The 16,925-nt window shown below is 32.5% G+C and overlaps 1 protein-coding gene across 3 annotated transcripts in view; it reads right to left on the bottom strand.

The window, feature by feature from the left end:
* LOC129983791 (adenylate cyclase type 2-like) overlaps positions 1-16,925 on the bottom strand; it is a 355,856-nt gene that overhangs the window by 174,219 nt on the left and 164,712 nt on the right. For all 3 annotated transcript variants that reach the window (XM_056093421.1, XM_056093420.1, XM_056093419.1), the window contains 2 exons: positions 12,556-12,909; positions 2,281-2,430 (listed from right to left, as the gene is read on the bottom strand). In XM_056093421.1, coding sequence (XP_055949396.1) covers positions 2,281-2,430; positions 12,556-12,909 — 504 coding nt within the window. The remainder of the gene's footprint in view (positions 1-2,280; positions 2,431-12,555; positions 12,910-16,925) is intronic.

The following is a 16,925-nucleotide window of genomic DNA, read 5'->3' as shown; positions in this document are numbered from 1 at the left end:
ACGCAAAGAAATAAATAAATAAAGGTAGAAAGTCTTTGGTACATATTACTTTTCTACATGGTCACCATGGTTACTGAAGCATTTGTGTCATCGGTAACTTAACCACAGCTTACTTCCTCTGAAACCCACGTGATACACTCATCTTTCGTCCTCTGTAGCTGCCTAAGAAAAATACAACCGTTTGATATCGTATTATATGCTGGAGAGACGATCTTATTTGTGTGGCTTTATTGACGTCTAAGAATTGTCATGTATCCACGAAATAGGCGAATTTTTTAGTGCCAGTTTATCGCCAATGGAGCATCTAGTACAACAGCCAGAGGAAATATTGAGTTCTTGCGAAATGTCCCTCCATAAATGACACGATCGGTTCGAATCAAAATTTCAACAGGTCACTCGTTGTGATTTGAGGCGGGCGAGATTGATCACACTGATATTAGTTCGTCTTACATATCTGCCCTGTCTAGTTCAAGTGACTGCACCCAAACTATGTCTGTTTTCGTGATATTACACTAGCTTCGTAAACGTTCACTAATTAACGATGAATTTCATTTGGCGATATTTCTTTTAAATACATAAATCTCAAAAGAATTCGCACTTCATTGACCTTTACATCCATTTCCTAGCTAAGATACACACTGGGAGCATTTACAACAGCTTACGTCTACCGGCAGCAAATGAATGTTGTGATCGTCTGTTGTATTTAGAGAAAGAATTTTTTAATTTATAAATGGAATTTGTGCAATTGTGAGAGCTCTTGTTATCTTACATATTGAACCATCTAGGTTTAAATTTAATATGCATTTGAAACCTATGAAAAAGGGTTTCAAGCATTCATACTCTACATTCATTTAACATGATCTATAGCATTTAAAGGTCTAATAAAATCAGTAAAATTCGTGCATATTATATAAAATCTTTCAGCGGTTTTTCTTTTGTCTTTGTCGTTCATATACAGAAGGGATTTAAAATTTTCTAAACTAATTATGAAGAGAAATGTGTTGAGCTAAAAGATAATATATTAAGTTTCAAATTAAGATAAAATTTTAAACTGCCTCTTTAAATTGTTAATTTTGTGCAGAAACAGAAAGATTGGATTCAAGGAAATGAAAACTGTGCAAAATAGAAAGAGTTAAAAACGCTTTTTATTAATAAATTCATTGAGTTTTATATACTTTCACACTCGCGGATTAATCCATAAAATGTTTTTAAAGAATTTTCATCCCTTTTTAAACAAACTAGGCAATATCTATTGCTATGGCAGTGCTTTAACTGAGTAAATTATTTAACTGCAAAGGCCCCCGTTGAACAATGTCCGCAGAAATATAGCATCATGTTTTCGGAATTCAGATCACATTTTGAGGTAGGAACACATGATGCAAAGGTGAGGAGGAATGGATTATTATTATTTGATGTAGAGTGCCAATTAAATATCCCTTGTTTACTAGAGAAAGGATAATTTCTTTTGAAAGGGACTTACAATTTTCTCTCATACTTCATTCCCTCTTTTAGGGAAAAAAGGAATGGGAGCTATAAGAATTGCCTCAGGAAATAGAATCGATAGAGTTGAAACACTGACGGCAACCGAGTTGAAGGCATGGATCCTCTCAAAAAATTACAAGGAAGAAGCCGACGCTTATAAATAAATAATCGTGGTAAAAGTTTTGGAGGGAAATTTTACTTTATATTCAATGATTAGTTCTCTCCTTTGCTTTTGTACCACTTTCAGCTTCAATATACGAAAGGAATTTAGTATAGTCCCTCAAATCTTATACATTTTACATGGGTTGCGGTGGCCTGCTGGTAAGGTCTCGGCTTTGAAACTGGAGGGTTTCGGGTTCGAAACCGAATTCCACCGAAGAACCGCCATGTAAGCGGGTCTGGTGCACATTAAATCCGTCAGGGCCAAACTTCCTTCTGCTGGTGTGGCGTGGACGTTTGCAGAGGGGAATGACAGTTCCGTTGATTTCGCTATCTGACCGCGGTTCAAAATTATAGGTCCATCCCAAAATAGCCCTAGTTTTACTTTAAAACGGGACATTAATATAGCTAAACTAAACATAGGTTTTACATAAATAATGACACAAATATTTACTAATAATACAGATTAATATTATAATCAGTCTATTGAAATGATATTGGTATAAAAGCGAGATTACATTAAAAACAAAAGAATATCCCTGTTTTTAAATCTTCGATCAAATGTGAACATAATAAACAATCATAAACATCAAATAGTTCTCAACAGTTAGATGAAGTAAAGAGAAAGAGGTATCTTACTTGTTGTTCTTTCTCGTATTCTAGCTTGATCCTAGATTCTATAAAAAATCTCGTTCCGGCAAATGTTTTATCATGAGAGGCGTCGGTCATTCGTCGGTGAAAATAGCCAATCAGTGTGCCGCACGTAAGAAATAGAGCACATGCTCCGACCTACAGTAACAAGAAAAAAAAAGTACAGGAAATTAATATGTTGAAATATTACTTAAAAGTTAAAGTTTTTAATAAAATACAAATCAGCTGTTAACTTGTCTTTCATTATTAAATATTCTATAGTAAATAAAATGTCTATATAAATTAAGAAAATTTGCTTAAATATTTTGTTTCGTTTTTCTTAATCAGAAGAGCTTACGTGTTTGTTTTTCTACATCAAGATGTTTTTTTTTTATTGAACTTAGAATTTTCTTAGTTTGATTACCATCCTGAAAATGATAAAACTCGAATGAAAATTTTTCGACATAAAAAAAACAAAGAATTTGTTCCAACAAACTTTGCTTTTTTAAAAAAAATAAAAAATTTAATTTGTTTTTGGATTCTTATTAATATAAGATTTTTGAAATTGTAAAAACACAGTTTGTTTTCCTATTAAACTTAATGTGAAGAATTTCATGAACTTAGGAGCTTAACCAGTTTAATGTTTCGACCTCTTCGTAAAATGTGTATCTAAATTGTGTCGGAAAAACTTAGCGATGACGAATATACTCGTCAAACGCAGTAAAAGTAATATGAAATTATATTGTAATGAAATGACTCTTATTTTTTTATATTCAATAATCACATTTATATATTTACTTAAACTAACATAGATTTTTTTTGCATAAGAACGAAAAGAAATTGGATAATTAATACAAAATAGTGGTACATTTAAGAAAAATAATTTATATTATATGAAGGTTTTTCTTGATAATAATTATTAATAATCTTTTATTATTATTATTATTATTTTGATTTTGACATGGCCTCAAAATATTTTAAACATCTTGAAATGTACGAGTATGTTAGAGTTTTTACTAAAGTTGCAATTCAAACTGCAAATTGTCACTGCTTATTACTCCTGACGAATAAACTCGTCATAACGCAAAATGTTGTACTTTTTTCATAGAACTTCGAACTGCCAGTTATCGAACTACCAATGACGAGTTTGCTGGTCAAAAACAGTTAACTGGTTGATATAAAAATCTATTAATTTTCAGCTTGATTTTAATTCTCGTTTTCGGCCGCATTAAGCAAAATTCGCCGATCTAAACTATTCGCTTCGTGGATTTGTCGCCATGACTCACGCTCAACGATTAAAACATTCTATCTAACAAGATAATACCCTTCTCTACTATCTCTTAAATATAGTAAATCACGGGTGTCAAATAGTGTCAATGGACGCTAACTTGTTAATATGCTTTATTTATAATAATAATAATAATAATAATAATAATAATAATAATAATTCCGTGACTGTTTGATTCGATGCCACTGCATTAATATTTTGCGACGCTCATATTAGCTCAGCCAGCGTAAATATCACTTTAACCACCTGTTGCTTAATTAATCTGATCCTATTTGATCTTTTTTCAACAATCTGATTAGTCATAGTGAATCTCTTCAAAAATTCAGCTTTCCGTGTACCGTTGCTAGAAAATATGCTAATGATAAACAGAGCTTAGTAAGAGTTTTCTTTAGTAAAAATTCATTTTCAAAAATGTTAGCGGTTTAAAACGGTTAAACTTTAAAACGGTTTGAGAAAAATAATGTGTTGCCAAAATGAAAAGTGGACCCTTGCGATTGCGCCAGAATGGCTGCAGTTATAGCAACGGCATCGAGCAGGGATATATATATTATATATATATACATACATGGCCATGTGCACTGCATACGACATACAACAGTGAAAACTGAATCTATTAGAGGAAAGTGGTCGAAAGTAAAATCGTGTTATGCATGGATGTGTCCAGATTGGAAAAGCACTGCGGTTTTTGATTTATCGATTGTCTCGACCACTCTTGATTTATTTTCTGTGCCAAGGGAGCACTATCAATTCAACACAATACTGTAGTAATCTGACGAAACTACGGAAGCAATCATAAGCAAACGGCCAAGCCTTCTTCCACAAGTGATCCTGATTATGTCTTCCCACACGCCTCTCGTGAAACTCGGACGATCTTCAAAAAATTTCGTTGGAATGTATTGGAACACCCGCCGTTCAGTCCGAATTTGTCACCCTGTGCCTTCCACATCTTTGGGCCACTTAAGAAAGCATTAAAGAGGACACGTTTCCATTCGGACGACGAAGTGAAGGAAGTTGTGTAAGACTTCCTCAAGAATCAACCACTATCTTTCTACAGCAAAGGCATAGACCTGCTAAATAAACGAGGGGATCTAGGTTACAACGCCCATGTCGATTTCTTTTGATTTCCAGTACATGTATTCTTTTCATTCAAATTTCCGTTTTTCATTTGGGCAACCCTTATAATTTAATGCCGTGTGTCAAAATTCACAATTTTAAAAGATACCATATATTTATAAAATTTAATTTGTAAATTTAAATGCATCCAATTGTTGATGCCAATGTGCAAACATTTGTTCAAACTTTTGTAACTGAAATTAGATTTTGAAATAGTATCTTTGCCACATTCGTTTCTTTATCCTTATTGCATTGGAATAAAGTTCCCTATATCTCTTATACCTCTTTTTCAAAAAAAAAAAAAAAAAAAAAAGAAACGGAAAACCGATGCTTTTCATGGGAAGCAATTTCCCATAATGATACCAATTCCACAGCGGTACAAAACAAAATGTTTTATATCTGCTTTCTTGTATGTTATATCACAGAAATGGTACTCATTTTGAGCATATTCTTCGTACATTTTATTAAGTAAATATCCATACCACATTTGCTTGTGTGCATTTATTTTGGAGAATATAGCAATCGCATGATGTTTACAAGCTTTCTTTATGTTTAATGTGTGTCTGCACTGCCTCCTAAGATCTGAATAAAGTTTTCAAATAATTTGTTTATCTCAGCAACCAAACGACTCCATAACAATAAAATGCGTTTGGGAATTCTCGAAATCAACATGTTTATTTATAAGGCTGTTATTCTTTCGGAGTTTCAGATATCAGTTTTATTTTATAAGAATGTCTAAATCCAAGTCGAGCATCTAAATAACTGTCGTCTCTCTAAGTTGAATAAGAAGCGAAATTGCCTTAGGGCAACGAAACTATTTAAGGCAGGCAGCTTATCTTCAGAAGAGCAAACATATAGCTTCTATTTATTTTTGTACAATCAGAGCAAACAATTTATTCTGCGGCTAGAAATTTAAATAATCAGCAAACGAAAAGAATAAATGTTCGTAAATTATTTTGTATATATTAAAATATCTTTTTTGGTAAATTCCGGAAAAATTAATTAAGGATTAAAACAAATGTTAATCTAAGATCCGCATTTATTTAACATTATAATAAGTTATTCGAATAATTGACCGGAATTTCATACATGTAAGGGGAAAACTCAATTTTGTAACTGCGAGTCGCTAAACTTGCTTGATATCAGAAGAGGCTGTTTAATGTCAACGTTTGTTATCAGTCGAAACAAAAGATAAGAGTTTCACAACGAAAACAAACTCATTAATCCAGCGTTGGAAAATTTAGGTAAACAAAATTATCTACCGTATTCTAAGGAGAATAAAATTCCAAGAAATTTCAACGTACTTCCAGAAATATTAATATTGTTACGAATCTGTAATGTCTCAGCATGGTTAGTTCCATCATAGGAAAGACCGTTTTACGATCAGCTCATTGGATCAGTGGTTTCCGGGTTTGGCGGCAAACTTGACAACTTAGATGATGCTAGGATTTCCAAGAATTTTGGCGATAGAGGCAATAAAAGCTGAGATATGCTTGCTTGCTCGAGAACCTTCTCTGCCCTGCTGCGGAAACTATAAAAGGCTGGCAGTCGAAACTGAAGACAGTCGTCGAGAGGTTTAGAGTTGAACAGCGAATTAACGGCGAATTAGTTGCATCAGTCCAGCGAAGCGCAATCATTGAACGGGGTTGCTGAATTAAGCTTTATGCCAAATCCTGGAGTTTATCATAGAAGCAGCATCGAGTTATGTGTGGAGTAGACAGTTGTGTAGTAGTGAGTAGGCAGTTGGATACAGCAAAAGCGAGGATACAATGGAGAATTGCAGGCATTTGGAGAGCTACGAAGATTCCCTCCTCCTCCTGAGTTTTGTCTGGTTACTTTGTGCGCTGCAGCTGTTGTTAGCTACCGATTACTACTTGTGGGATGTTCTAAGGGTGCTGCTGTGTGTTGGGTCTCGGCTGTGAGTTTATTATCTGTGTTAATAAAGTCGCTGTTTCTTACTAAGGCCTGTTGATTACCATAAATCCACTACAAGCGAATCAGTTGACTTTACGGATTTAGTGGAGGAAGTTCTGTAAAAATATGAACGATTTCAGACACTCATTTATTAAAAAGGACATTATTGTTGTTGAAAACAGTTGTAAAATTTCCGGCAGAATGAAATGCAAACTCATCATCTTTTCTCCCAGTGTACAAACCATGCTAACCAGCTGAAAAATAAATTCTAAATTCTGTGTGTGTGTGTGTGTGTGTTGTTTTTTAAATAATATTTCATCTATTTCCCCTATCGACCATAACATAAAAGCTATTATATACTGGTTTTTCCCATTTGTTTTCGCTCTTTTTTTGCAACCTCGTTCACTAATTCCACTGAGAGTGTAACAGAGACATTAATAAGTGAAAGAAAGAATCTACTTAAGTTGAAATACTTCAAACTCTAAGGAATAACTTCCAGATTTCACACCTGCGTTAATTTCAAGGAAATAATGAAACAGAAAGGTGACAAATGATTAGAAAAAATCCAGGCCTTGTAGTTAAGCTGATTACAATTAGTAGTTAGTTAGTTGCAATTTCTTAATTATATTACTGTGCTGTTTTAAGAAGAAATTGTTTTCATTTTTTTAATTACATTGAATTAATTTTTTAAAAAACATTTACTCTAAATGTTATTTTCTAATTCTGTCCTTTAATTTTATCTGTTTAGAGGAATTCTCTGTCATCATCTCTTATCTAATTAAAAAATAGTTTTGAGTCATTTGATATTTTATTCGCCGTTTCTATTGTATATTTTTCTTTTGAAAATTAAAGACTTCCGAAATCTATCGCAATTCATATAAAAATAATTATAATCAAACACTCAAATATATTTTCAAATAGGAAAATGCCATGTAAACAGAACAATAATAAGAGACTTGGTTTGACATGAAGATAATGGGTTGAGAGATATATGCTTTATATGTAACTATGACCTTAAAAGACGATGCTGTAAATTAGAATTTTATTCTTTTTCTTTTGTGCGAAGTAAAAGTTTTTAATTGGGAAAAATTTGCAATATATATATTTTTTTAATTTACAAGACTTTTTTTTTTGTCGAATCTCTATTACAAGAAAGCCGAATAGTCTTCTATTAACACAGATAGAATGTGACTACGTGCGGAATGAATTTTTTGAAAAATGATCTAAAGTAGTTAAATTTTCGAATTTTTGAATAAAACAAGATTGAAAAAATAATATTTACAAAACCAAAATATACTAGTTAAACAACAAATGGTTTTAAAAAATTGGAAAAAAGGCTCTTTTGGCTAAAAATGTATGAAGCAAAAAATATTATAGATGTCTAAAAGTACGTTAGCTGGTTTCTATAAATATTGGGGTTCAATTAATATATAAAACGAAATTTTAAAAAGTATATTAGGAACCACAAAACTAACCCACTGCGCCAGAATGCCTGTTGCGTAGCCTCATCACACGCTTTTGGAGATTTGTCAAGAGAGTGCAAGCATTTCTTCAGTAAAGAAAAGAAACAAAAGAAAACCATAGGGGGGGGAGTTACCCCAAAACTGAACTTTCTTTAACTTATTTTCTAGTAAAGTGCTCCCAAAAAATGTCTTCCATTGGCGTCTTTGGCATTGGCGTACAATAGTTACGAAATATTAACCTTATGGCGGGAATTTAACATTTTTAATGAATTTATAGTCTCATCCTTGGGGAATAAATCGGCAATGAATCTCTGGCATCCAGTTAACGGTATTCGAAAATCGAATTTGTTTTAGATGCATTTATTTCAACCAATTAAAACAAAATTTTGACATAAAATTAAACTTGTGGTTAAAAAAACAACAAAATGATACAAAAAAACCATAACCATACAAACCATAACCAAATAAAATTCTTAACCATACAATATCTGTTATATTTAAATCATTTTTGAGTTGTTTTTGAATTCTCACTTTCACATGTTTCTGAAAGTACAGAAACATGTGAAGACATATGTGTACAGACATATGTGTTTTGAGGCAAAGTCAACCCTTTGTTGGCTTTGCCTCAAAACTTGATAAGTATCCACACTATTAATGCTGAATATTTGTACCGAATTTTATTTATCTAGATCCCTTTTTTGTAGTTATTTTGTTAACGTATATTTGGAAAACCGGACAGGCAGACTTCCTCTGAATAGAGTTTGCTCAAAATTGGATAAAAGGCTACAAATTTAGTGTAAACACCGTATGCCAAATTTTTTCCCGTTTATCTCAAAGCGGTTTTGAATTATCATTGTCACAGACGGAAGGAAATTTCCCAAAAATGTGCTTTTCAAAAGCAAGGTGATTTAAAACATAGACATATGTCAAAATCTCAAGTTCGAATGTTTTGACGAATATAATACCTTATCTATACTTCGTATATAAAAAAAGTGGAAAAAAAAAACACCCTGCACTTCTTTAGAAAAATGGTCAGAAGTCAAGGTTTTTCTTCACAGAGGCCTTATTTATGTCATTTTAAATGAGATCTCAAATTCCAAGATTTTTCACATTATGCTCCTATTTTTTGGTCTATGAAAGTATATCATATTTTAGGGCATAGACTAGTGACTAATTTAGATTCGGAGAAAAAATATGGATGAAATTTTATAGTTTTGATCGTTTGAGTATTATTATTTCAAGTTTTTCCTCGAAAAATGATCTTCCATTTCTAGGTGGAAAAAAGTAAAGGAAAATGAGGGATTTTTTTTTCACTTTTTCTCAAAATATTCAAAAGCCATACATCAAATATTCAATTAAAAAAAAATATGAAAGACTGCGCATTCAGACGAAGTTGCCTTAGGGCGCCGGAGTACCCAAATTATCTGGAACTCTTACTTCAAACTTCCACACCACATTAATACTCTTGGTTTAGTATGCCAAGATTTTCTAAATATATATAAATATATCTTGATACACTAAATTCAGAGTACTAATGTGGTATGGAAGTTAGAAGTAGGAGTTACAGCTAATTTGGGCACTATTTAATTAACTACTTATCAAAATTATGAAATCCATACCAAAAAAGATAAATAAAGCATCTGTGAAGAAAACTTTTATTTAAAAGTCCGAATAAAAAAGCTAAAGTAATAGCTGTAACAAATCAAACACGTAATGGATAGAAGTAAATTAATATTTTCAGTTTGATTTGCATACACGCATATTTCCTTGAAGGAATGCATTTCTTTGGCAGAATGAGTTATTCAGATAGGAAAGAGAAATGAAGCGTTTCCCATCTGAAAGCATTGAAATGAATCTCCGGTGAATGAGTTAGAGCCGGTGAGTAAACAAAATTTTCAAACCAGTTCTCTTGATTTATGTTGAGGGATCCCTTTTTAAAACTTTTAAAGAAAATATTTGCGGAAGAAGATTGGAATAAGCCGACAAAACTCAAACTTGTTAGAAATTCCTTTCCTGCTTTGACACGATCAGATTCTATTTTTGTTAATACTCAACTTTAAAAAAACTAAAGTAAAAATTAATTTCTTCATTCATAAAAAGAATTTTTTTTTCAAAGTTCCATTGTATTTTTTAGATTTATCAAAGGAATTAAATTTATTTTTAAGATGAAGTTGTCAACTTCGTTTTATCGCTATATGAAAAGAATTTCCATCCATGGCAGAGAGAATATAGAAATATTGAAATAATTCTTATAATTTAAAATCTATATTACAAGAATTCACTATAATAATACAGATATTAAAATGTCTATTAATAGTTAATCATTATTTAAATATATCAAGTACTTGTAATTGTTTTCTTATGAACGAAAAAAAAAAAGAAATATTTTTTATCTCTATCTATATCTTTTCTCAAATCTCACTTACAAAAGAAGAGAGAAACAGTTTTAATGCACAAAATGCGTTTCTAAAAGAATTATATTTTTGAAATCAAGGTTTTATAGATAGCGCAACTTTATTCTATTGTCTTACTAGATTTTGTACTTTCAATTAGATCAGAGCTCTGGCGGGAGCTCCAAAGTTTCAAAATGGATAATGCGCGGGTAGAGAATGCTGTACCAGGATTAAAAAAGTGACAATATCCAGTTTTAAAGATTCTGAAATTCTGTCATTTCCTCGAAAGTGTGAGATCAAGCGAATCATCATCTTAGTAAATTGGTTCGAATTACCAATTTTTTCCCCGAATTTTTAATCATAATTTTTACTTTCTCATTATAAAGCATACGAGAAAGTACTGCAATCGTCAAAAAATTAGAACTCGAGATTTAGACGAATTTCGACATTTAGACCTCAACTAACTTCGAAAACACATTTTTGTAAACTGTCCATCTGTCTGTTCGTCTGCCTTTGGTGAGGATAACTTAAAAACGCTTTGCACAAGAAGGATGAAATTTGATATATGGTGTTTACATCAAATTTGTTCAGAGGAAGTCTCTATCCAGCTCTTCGAATATAAATTAATACGATAAATACAAAACGAAGAGAGCTAAATGGATGAAATTTGGTGCACAACTTTAACATCTATATTGTACATACCCATCACACTTTGAGACAAATCCAATGAGGGGTTGTCTGTATTTTCAGAAACATAAACACAATAACTCGAAAATACAATGACAAATACACCAATCTGGTGCGTAAATTTGTCACTAAGTGTAGTTTTGTGTCAAGTTTTTGGTTCAGTCGGTTTGGGAAAATGCGTCTAAAACACACATTTGATTTTCAGATACTACATATTGAGCGCGTACCAAATATTCGTAAGAAAAAAAGAAGAAAAATTCGTGATTTTTTGGAATGATTAGAACAGCATATTTACTTTAAATTATAATATTATGCATTATTTTACTATTACTTTCATAATCTTTTTAAAGCTAAAAGTTAGATTAGTTTATTGACGAAAGAATGTAAAAGCACATATAATCATATTTTTATTGGATTTTCACCTGTAACAATAAAGTCAATTTTATTACTCTCATTTTATAATATATAGTTTTAAACGATTCGATAAATCTACAGCATGAGAAAACAAGCTGCATAAATTAAATTCCGTTATTGGTCAAAACAGTCGATATGTTGTACCTTTATTTCCGTCATGTTCTTCAGATTTTGAATCCTAATGCATCTCTTGAAAGTTTGCGAGCAAAGCAAGTAAAGCGAAAGCTGTTTAGAACTTGAATATGATGATTACCTTGGAATAATGACAGTCTCGCAAATTTTTATCTCGTGACAATAGTCGATTAAAAAACGAAAAACCAAAGAATTGAAATGAGCGTGTTGTTTCCCTCATTTAAATATGAAAATACTGATACCGATTGAAATGCGTTTTCCCGATAATACAACAGTTGGATGGACGATAATTATTTTTAATTTTAACTGACGTCCGAACAAAGAAATAAAGGGAAAATTTGAATTTAGTAGCTATTGAGGGACTAAACTGTGAACCAAAGAATAATATTCAGAATATAATTAAAAGAATAATATTGTTTTTCGTCACAGTCAAAAACTGGACACTAGACGAATCAGGAATTCAGAAAACACAAAAGAATCCATAAAGTGGAATTTTAAACGGTAACAGAAATTAGAGAAATGGAACTATCCTTTGAAAAATCGAAATCTCGCAAAACGGTTGATTAAAAATTCTTTCAAGTTACTTCAGATTATATAGCTGTATATAAGAATCTAAGCCTCTCTTATGAGAGAAATAGAGTAACTACACTCTTGTATGCATTTTTTCTTTTAACCAGAAGGCCAGAGTATCGTGTTGTATTTAAAATATTTGGGAAGTTGATTGAATTGAAAAGACAATCAATTCCACTTCCCAGGATAAATTAAACATGTTAAAACTGCTCTTCGGTAAGGATTGATAAAATCGAAGTACAGATTGATGTCTTTAACTTTTCATTGCATAATAAAAGAACTTTATAAAATACGGAAGCGTGTCACTCACTTGTTTAGCTAGATTTTCTGTCTGCGTGTTAGCAAGCATCCCTTCCAGAGCCACCTGAGAGAGTCCAGTCAGAACGGCGATGACACAAGCGACAAGCAGGGGCAACGACAGCATTGTATGGGAGACAAACACAGCCAAGTAAACGAAGAGGGCGTTGTCGGTGGGACGTCGCTGTGTCCGACTGTACGAGCACACGACCAACACAGCGAGCAGGCACAGCCATACTGCTGCAGAAACCAACCAGGAACAATGGGCAAAGGATCGTTCCAGAGGCACTAGGATCACGAAAAACACCACAAGGATGCCCACTACAGAAGAAATAGTAAAGATGCGGACATGATCTTCCCAAATGTCCTGTAAAAAGAATGGAACTTGAAATAAAATAAATGAATATACAATGTTCAGAAAGTTATAAATAAGTGCCCTGTAGTGAGAATAAAAATTAAAATGAAATGAAGAAATAAAAACGTTTAACCGTTGCATAGAAAGATTTGTATAAAGAGAAAATATACAATCTAAATAATTTATAAATACATCGGATTTTACACAGACATAGAAAGAAATGATTTAACCTCCTTTCTATATTTCATAAAGTGTTTTCCAAATAGACACATTCAATCAAAGATCTTTTTTTTAAAAAAAAAAATGACATTTGTATGTTAGAAACAATAATATTTGTACAGAATCAAGTCTTCAAAATGCACAAAGAGACCGAAGTCCTAAACACTTCAATGGCCACATATCTACACAATCAAACATCGCTAGGGATTGCCAATATTTGAAGAATTAATATTTAAAACTTGTTTATTTTCGTCATTAATTACACAGAATGTGTTACCGGTCAATAACTTTTGGCGGTCGCTTCACACATATATTGTTTGAGAGGACACTTATGGTTGTTCTGGTTATCACAGATATGTTGTGTGAGCGGAAAATAACATTTGTTCCGACTATCACACACATGTATTGCGAGTAGGACAATAATAGTTATTCCGGTTACCACACATATTGTGTGAGTGGCCATTAAAATGTTAACAATGAATTTGGTCATATACAATGAGTCACAAAATATAAATATTTTATAGATAGATGTTATATAAAGCTTTTCTAACTGGCGTCCTGGCATAGGAGTAGCGCGTCTTCCCCGTGATCTGGGCGACCTGGGTTCGAGTCCTGGTTCGGACATGGTTGTTTTTCTTCGTCTGTGTTCTATCTGTGAAGTGTGTGAATGTGCCCCCCCCCCTCTGTAAAATGGGGCTGTGCAAGCTAATGAGACGCATGTAGTTGCTAAGTCTCACTCTTGGTCCTAGTTGGCCCTACTGAAAAAAAAAGACACGCTCACTCGTCTTAAATCGATGACAGATAACTGTCAGCGGGTTTGTAAGGTGCCATAAGTCACATCACAACAACTTCTCAATTGGCATAACAATACACAATATGTTTTCTGCTTGAAACTAACCTATTAAATATCTCCCAAAATATGCAGCTTTCCATCTTTGAAGTCCAATACAGTCATGGCAGCCTTTTCTTACCAGAAGAAAGACGCATTTTTTATTTTAGCACTGCATCACACTTTCTTAACTGTAACAACATCCTTCTGTAATATCTTGATCCAGAACGATTAAATAAGAGAGTAGCGTAAACAAACAACTCTTTTATTTACAGCCTTATATATGTAGACAAAAACAACTTTCCTCATCTTGGTTAATATTATTTACAAAATTCACACAAAAGTTGAAAGTTTAATCATGAAATAGTTCTTCGATCAAATAGGAGAATAGACACCTAAAAGACGTTAACAGGCTGTTAGCTCAAAACGGCTATTCCAGGGACCACTCCAGAAATCCACCGGTCTTTATCGAAAGGATCCTAACACAGAAACCCGAAAAACAGGAGCGTCTCACAAAATCAGAAACAACTTCTTCGTACACTGACGTCTCTTCGAATTTTCCTTCGACGCTTCACTGCTCTCATCTCTTCTACATCCGGCGAAGAAAATGCGAAGAAACGGTGAAAGGTTACACTCCTCATGATGATTGAGTCGAAATGGTATAACTTCATTACTTGAATGGATAAAATGTAAAAGAAGCAATGCATGTATACTGAAGATATTACTGTCTATGTTTTTGGTTATGTACAGTGAAAGCTATTTGAAATTTGATACTCTATAGGATTTGACATGCAAATTTCAAGAAACTATTTGCGATCGTGATTGACATTTCGGTGACATTTCGTTGTTATGGTTGTATCAGAGGTGCGCTAGGTTAGAATCACGTTGCAAACGCATGCGGAGTTTCATACTTCCTGGGTGTGTCGAATTTAAGGTTTAGCACAAAATTCGGAACATTATTCGCCATATATTTCCGTACCAGTTTCGATATGTTCAGATGCTATTGAATATATATCCAGAGACTTAATTTTGCTAATGAATTTCTCAACCGGTAAGGCACAGATAACAGATGGGTTTTACGCATTCCACGGAGAGACGCGGCATTTGCTTTTTTTTTTTTTTTTTTTGATGATAACCGGTAACATTATTGCGAAAGCTGCGTACACGGGGAAGATTCAAATCACCATGTTGTGGCCGCACTTTCATTACACGAAGCAAAAATGACTGCGTACAGAGAGACGGCAAGAATTTTCATCCTTGACTCTCACTTCACATCCGTCCCAAAGTCTACGAACATGCACGGTAACAAGTGCTCATTATGAGTCAAAGTTGACATCATTCCTGATATACAATAGTGGTATTTCTGTTTGATATCGTGTAGATATAAGATGCTGCTGCCCCACACAGGAAGTTTTTTATGAAATAATTATTAATGTAGCAGTTTGGTAATAGAAAAATATCTCACCATTTTATATTTCGATGCGTTTCAAGATCATCCACTTGAATCTCATTTAGATTAAATAAATATCTAGATATTTTAGAAGAATATAATCAATCGGGATGATTATCCCCTTAGCATACAATGACGAATTTGACAAGCACATCGAATTACTGAATTAAAAATTTTTTAATTTGCAATTAAATAAAAGTATTAAGTACTTCAAAATGCAAAAGTCGACTAAAAACAATTCAATATCTCAAATACTTTTATATTATTATAGTAATTAAAATAATAAATGTCCCAAATCGAGTATCATCTAATTAAGAAGTGAAGTAAATTTGTAAGTCAAGGAGTTATGCCAGATTAACATCTCTAAAATAATTTCAACTTCCGTAATATTTTTGTACGAGGTTCTGTGTATTTTATTCATATACAATGAGTTCTGTTTAAATTAGAAATATTATTTCGTAAAAGAACAGTGGATAATATGGTCCAGTAAACTATAAACGTATTAGTAAAACTTTGATTTCAAACTATACAAACGTTGATTAAGTGGTCTATAGCTTATTTCTAATTAAAGACGATCCAATACATCTTAATGGGGGTAATGGGAGTAATTTTTGATTAAGGTGTGGTGATAAATCTTCCATCTTATTTTCATGCGATAACTTATAACGATAGTATAAGTTCGCATACCGGGCCCAGATGTTAATTGAATTAGTAGTCCCTTTTGCAATAACTTCTACCCAAATTATTTATCTATAACTTTAATTGTTATTTTTTTATTTAAAACTATTATTAAAAAGTAAAAACGTTTTTGAAATCTAACAGACCGATAGAATGAGTTTAATTTTCTTTTTCGGTTTTAGGTATATCGACATACATTTATTAAAAAAGGATTTATGTTTTTATTTTAAAAATAAAAAAAAATTTTAGTCCTTTTAATTGCTATATTCTAAACATTCAACTCATGCTCAAAGCTTTTTTTTTATGAACTTTCAATTAAATTTACTTACTGCTATTCCTCTGACACCAGGTGATCATAAAAATTCAGATCCGAAATAAATTTCTGTATGGATCTTTTCCAAATTTCCAATACTAACGACAATTCTGTTGTTTGAATTACCCCTTCTTTCCGAATAAAAAATGATTAAAGCAGAAACGCATGCATTTAGAATCACATCTATTATGTATATTTAATAAACACAGTATGAAAAATAAATAAATGCATTAGAAACTATTTTATTCCAGTTAACGGTAAGAAATAATATACATATACAATTAGAAAGCATGTGCATAATATAATCAAGGGGGTGGAGTCGACTTATGTTTTGTGATAGTGAAATGATCCGAATTTTTTTGTTTCATGTCCATAAAATATCACTTTTTGTATTAAGTTGGTGCACGACCTAAACCGACCTACGTCGACCTAACTACGACTAATAGCTGATACTGATACAAATACGATTCCAGATTTGGATCTCGCTCCTTCGGTTGGAAGCTTCGTTTGCTGATGATGTCAACACTTTGATTCTGACG

The sequence above is a fragment of the Argiope bruennichi genome, chromosome 9, assembly GCF_947563725.1.
Source record: "Argiope bruennichi chromosome 9, qqArgBrue1.1, whole genome shotgun sequence".
Taxonomy (NCBI): domain Eukaryota; kingdom Metazoa; phylum Arthropoda; class Arachnida; order Araneae; family Araneidae; genus Argiope; species Argiope bruennichi.
This window is presented reverse-complemented; position numbering and strand designations above follow the sequence as displayed.